At 27.5% G+C, this 6,030-nt stretch overlaps 1 protein-coding gene across 1 annotated transcript; it reads right to left on the reverse strand.

Moving 5' to 3' along the window:
• Positions 1–3,718: 3,718 nt before the first annotated feature.
• Positions 3,719–4,766, reverse strand: LOC109794925 (large ribosomal subunit protein uL6). Its single transcript, XM_083068075.1, has 3 exons — positions 4,343–4,766; positions 4,136–4,258; positions 3,719–4,053 (listed from the first exon to the last, which is right to left on the reverse strand). The coding sequence occupies exons 1-3, from the start codon at positions 4,712–4,714 to the stop codon at positions 3,970–3,972; spliced, it is 579 nt and encodes a 192-aa protein (XP_082924201.1). The 5' UTR covers positions 4,715–4,766; the 3' UTR covers positions 3,719–3,969.
• Positions 4,767–6,030: the final 1,264 nt, after the last annotated feature.

Genomic DNA, 6,030 nt, shown 5'->3' on the forward strand with positions numbered 1-6,030 from the left:
ATAACAATATCCCTTTTTTTTTCCCAAAAATCTCTTTCTCTCTCTCACTCTCATGTCCCTCTCTTCCTCTCTCTTACTCTCTCCCTCTCTCTCTCAATCTCCCTCGCTCCTCTCTCTTCCTCTCTCTTTCCTTCCAATATCTCTATTTCTTTTTCTTTCTCTTGTATCTCATTATTTATTGACCTTATCAATTTAATAATATAATTAAAAAAAATTTGTATATAGTTTAATAATATTTGTTAACACTTTGTTATTTATTTTTTTATATTTGAATGAAATAAAATTACATTTTTATCCTTACTATTTATTGTAACATTTTTTTTAATTTTTTTTGTTGAATTTTATATTTAAATAATTTTAACTATAAATTTTTAACTTTTTAAAATAGTTTAATGTCATATTTGTTATAAAATTTAAATAAATAAACATATTTAATGAACTTATCTAAATATATCAAAAAAAAATATTATTGTAAGTAAACATATAAAAAAAAATCTTCAAAAATTTTGTACAAATATTTCCAACAATATTTATGAATAACCAAAAAAATTTAATTATTTTCATAAATCATGATTTCTAATATTTATAATTCCTTAGAATCTTAATTCCTAAATATGAATAACTTCTTCCCCATGATACTATCCCTAAGAAATAAAAAATTACTAAAAAAGTGTTATTAATGGACTCTTGTTATAATTTCCTACGAACCCTTACCTAAGTTCTAATAATAATAATAATAATAATAATAATAATAATAATAATAATAATAATAATAAAATAAAATAAAAATAAAAAAAAAGCTACTTACTAATTCTTTAACCAATAAATTACTGCTTAGCAAGACAACGTTAATTTAATGCAAAACTTTATATTAGTTGTGTTGGATAAGTGCTGCGTTCACTCCTATTTTCTTATATAGCCCACCCAGTCAAGTTTGACTAAGCATAATGCCTATATGAGGTTAAGCATAATGCTTATTATATTCGTCAAGACCCCTCCGTGCCTATATATATTTTGTGCAGAAAAACAAATTCTACACGAAAAAAATAATAATTAATGATCCATAATTATTCATTGCAAAGAATAAAACTAAAACAAAACAATTAAACAAAGCAGAACTAACAGTTGCTGAAATTCAGCACTTAAACATACAATTTATTTTTTTATAAAATAAAAAGGGAAAAAAAATATCCATATGAAAACGGAAATAAATGTGTTACTTAAACATACAATTTAATTTTTTTTATAAAATAGAAAAGGACAAAAAATTTCATTTAAAAATGAAAATAAATGTGGTTACGCAAAAGAATTCCCTATTCATATAATGGTATTGATTAACGGGAATCACACTTAAAAATATAATTTTAAAAATTGGACCGCTCATCAAATCAGTTAAAGTACTGGATTAGTGGATCAAAAGTCGAACCGATAAGTCACTAATTGAACTGCATGACCCAATTTTTATTAATTATTTAAAAAAATATTCATGTTAAATATATTTTATACTTATAAATTTCAATAAATTCATCTTATTTTAAATTTCAATTTTTATCTTATTTAAAATTATCTTTATTTTTATTTTGTATAAAGAAATACATAAAAAAAATTCATGCTAAACTGTATATTAATATAAATTAAAAATAAATAATATTTACATATATAATATATTTGCAATTGATATCACAAAATAATATATGTAATATCTATATAGATATTATATTATTAAATATATAATTTAAAATTAATAATATACTATAAAAATTATTTAAGTTGCATATATTTACAAACAAATACATTAGAACAAGTAGTCATTCTTATGTTTAATAAGACTTTTTATTCTTTCATTAATAGATTCAATTCTTATTGTTATTTTTGTGGTTTGTAGTCCCTTAAAAAAAATATTAAAAAAATTGTAGTTAAACCAATTTGACCCTAACTGGTTAAACTGAAAAATTGACCAATTCAACCCGATTTAAAATAGATCAAATACATAACCGATCTAACTTAAAATTCGGCTAGACCACTGATTACCGGCTCGACTGGTGCAGTTTTTAAAACATTACAAGTGATATTGTTTTAATCACTTATCAGTTAAATTGCTTACCCGTATATTTTCACAAGCACGGATTAATTGGTTACCTACTTTTTGTTATTTCCACAACAAATAATAATTCTTTTTAGTCATGTCCGAACACAAATCTACTCACTTCATCCGACTTAAACTGAAATCAGATTTCCTAATTAAGGTCTGATGATCAAGTATCATGAATGGAAAAATATGATTTAAAACCCATAGAACCTTTTACTGAAAATAATAGAGAAACAAATAAAAGAATTTCTGGCTTATATCCACAGAAGATTTTAATCACCAGTAAATATTATATATATATATATATATATGTTACTACATGCACACGCACAAAAGATTAAAAACTTCTAAAAATATTTTATACCTTGATTTAAATTAATGAAACAAAATATCAAATAAATTTTAAAATTTTAAAAATATTACAATTTTAATCTATACATTATAAATTAGACTTAAATGATTTTAATTCCTCAAGTTTAGAATAAATTTATTTTTGACTCTTCAAATTTTAAAGCATTTTTAATCTTATATTTAAAAAAAATCTATTTTAATTTCTTAGATAACTAACAACATATTTGAAAACGAAAATAACAAATTAAGACAATTATACACTATCAATTAAGTTTAATGTGATATTTTCATTAATAGAAACATCAATAGGTAAATTTGTTGTGATAATATTTTACATATTTCCTAACGAAATTTGAGTAGAAGGATTAAAACAAGATTTTTTGAAAAAATCTAATTTTAAATTTAAGGGACCTAAAACATATTTAAACCTAAAAACAATTAATTCAACGGTTGAATCCACAAATTTGATATAAAATATGAGTTATTGATTAAAATGTATGTAAACTTATTTTTGAAATCAGTAAATCTCTAATCTATATATACATACCTATATATATATATATATATATATATATATATATAAAGTCCACTTAGTCACAACTATTCTTATACAACTAAAGTGTATAATAGTCAAATTATAAAAAAAAGAATTATAAGCTAATATGTGTATAATAGTCAAATTATAAAAAAAAGAATTATAAGCTAATATTTAATCCCACGTATACTGCATTCTGCTCTTTCCTCATTTTCTTCTATTTAAGCCCTCTATCAATTCAGCACATTGCATACAGATTTCATACAAGGATGGCCTTGTAATACAAGGACCATGACCCATATTGTTACATATATCACTAACTATTCAAAAGACTTGTTATCGATTGATGTACAATTCTAGGCCTACCAAGATTAAACTAAATAAGTCCTTTAGGACAGTGGAAGGAAAGCTCCAATAAAGTTGTTAGTTGTGTGGATAGGCCTTCCTAGTCCACAAAACATGATATTGGCGGACTAAACAACAAACAATTTTGTATGAAATTTGACGATACTAGCATAGTCTTGACAGCAAATGGCGGGATTGTTATAACACCACTAATAATATAAACAAGCAAATGACAGAAATGCAGTATGAAATTGGATAATGAATTGGGTTTCGACTCAAACGGAGGGAAAAAATATAATGGGAATTTCCATGTACATAATCTTGATACCATCCCCGTATAAAATTAATGAAATTTTAATGGTTACTGCATATAAACCATATTCAATCAAGCACAGTACTTGAATTAATGATTCATTGCACTATTTTGATAACTTATTGGTTTAATCAATCACATGCTGAGTTAACCACTCATCACAAGACATGACATTCGCAGAATACCAAATGATAAACATATTGACAGCAGGCACCGAAGCAAGCTAGATTACTAGTTCCAGAAAATATTCCACACCAAGGCATATAAAAGTAAAAAAAATTCATATATATAAGAAAGGTTTGAGGACACAAAACTGAAAGTCTAAGCAATCTAAATCTACTCTTCCAAAATTGTACCCTTTTCGCTGACGTAAATACCATCAAGAAATTTTCGAATATCCTTGTTTTTGACGTGACATTTCTGAAGCAAGCAAAAAAAAAAAAGGAAAGAGTTAAATTGGGAAAGGATGGGGTTCGGGAATGCGCAGAGAAAAAGGAAGTACCTGGTTAATGAGAGCGCAAGACCTAGAAACAAGCTCAATGTCGTTTCCATCCAAGACCAATTCATCCTTAACCTTTTCAGATCGAACAACGGTGACGCCCTCAAGCAAGTCTACTTTCCTCACCTGCGGGTGACGGAATCAAACACTGAAGCATGCGTTTGGTGTGACAAAATAAATAAATAAATAAATAAAATAAATAAAAAGTACCCTCTTTTCGCCGAGGAAGTTTCGGATCTCGATGGACTTGTTGTTGTTAGCGATGCTGGCGTTGATGGGAAAGTGAGCGTAGACGAATCTCATCTTGTAGCGGTAGCCTTTGGTGACGCCGGTGATGAGATTCTCGACGTGGCTGAGGGCGGTGCGAATGGCGGCGGAGGTTTTCCGAGAGCCGAACCATGCATCGATCTTCAGCTTCCTCTTCCCTTCTCCATCCTTAATCAGTTCGAAATCAAGGTTCAGATGTTTGAAGTCTCTCACCAGCTTCCCCCTTGGTCCCTCCACCGTTATCACCTTTGCCTGTACCTTTATGCTCACCCCCTCTGGGATGTTCATTGTCTCCGACGAAAGAATCGTCTTCATTCTTCAAACCTCTCTGCCTCTCTCTGTTCCCACACACTAAACCCTACTTTCTCTTTTATTACCTTCTCATATAAAATCACAAAATGGGCTAGGCCCACCACACCTCTTCTGCATTCTTGGCCTTCACTCTCCTTTCAAATCTATATTTACTTCTTCCAAAATTAACAAAATAATTTAAACAAATCTATATAATTATTTTTTAAAATAAGTTATATATCTTTGTCATATAATATAATAACTTCTTTTTTTTTGGTAACTAGGAGGTCAAAGTCCAACAAAAACACATACATATTTTTATAAAAAATAATAATAAAATTTTACTACATAAATTCAAATATTTAGAGTGTTTTTAGATGAAATTTTTATTTATACTTTATATTAGTTTTATTGATATAACTATATTTTAATCAACCTCTATATATTAAATAGAGGTTTGATTATAAAAGAATATTTGACTATTGAAATTTGGAGAGACTTTGTACTCAAAAAATACTTAGATAATTGCTTGAATAGAAAAATCAAATAATACTTAGATTGAGTCAAAAGTAAGATATCTTCCTTAGTGAAAGCTCTATTGTAGAAGATTCACTTGTAATCTTTGCTCTTTGTAACAATACAAGAACCCTTTCTTGTAAACATTTCATAACCAGTACTAAGAGTATAATGGTGTTGGAAAGAACATAAAAATCACAATAGGTCTTGTATGCAGTCTCATATATATCATGCGCTTGTGAGGTTGTGCTTCTCAATAGGTGGTTGAGTGTTGCTATTAACAATTGGTGGCTGCAAAGCAGTTGTTGTATCAATAGGTGGCTGAATTTGTTGTAGTAGTTGATTGTTGTTTTAGTGAAAAAAATCCCACAAGGTTGTGAAGGGACTAGATGTAGCCCAATTAGGATGAATTAGTATAAATCATGCGCAGATTCTCTCATTCCTTATCTCTTTACTTATTTATTTAGCTTATTGCACTTATTGTTATATCACTACATATTTTGAATCATAAACAAGTTAATTAAGAAATTATTTCAATAAAATATATTCAATATAGGAAAAAGAAAAATTTAAAAGAAAATGTCATATGTACTCAGATGACTTGCTTTTTGAGATACTAATTTGAAAAAAGACAAATTTTAAAAAGAAACAATTTAATCTCCTTTCTTCTATTCTAACATTTGTTTTAGAGTCATCTAAAGAGAACATGAAAAGAGGAAACCTCACTAAGAAAAAGAAATCTCATATACTAATTCTAGGACTAGCAGTTAAGTGTTTAAAGTGTTTAGGGAAGTGTCAAATGTCTTTCAATGCTCCACCAAAAA

This window comes from Cajanus cajan, chromosome 2 (genome assembly GCF_000230855.2).
Source record: "Cajanus cajan strain Asha chromosome 2, NIPB_CcT2T_4, whole genome shotgun sequence".
Classification (NCBI taxonomy): Eukaryota; Viridiplantae; Streptophyta; class Magnoliopsida; order Fabales; family Fabaceae; genus Cajanus; species Cajanus cajan.

What these genes read in the sequence shown, in the direction of transcription:
- LOC109794925 (XM_083068075.1), bottom strand. Translation starts at nt 4,714, where the DNA reads ATGAAGACGATTCTTTCGTCGGAGACAATGAACATCCCAGAGGGGGTG. An exon ending in ACTTCCTCGGCGAAAAGAGG is followed by an intron (nt 4,259 to 4,342) that starts GTACTTTTTATT and finishes CGTCACCCGCAG; the next exon opens with GTGAGGAAAGTAGACTTGCT. An exon ending in CTTGCGCTCTCATTAACCAG is followed by an intron (nt 4,054 to 4,135) that starts GTACTTCCTTTT and finishes TGCTTGCTTCAG; the next exon opens with AAATGTCACGTCAAAAACAA.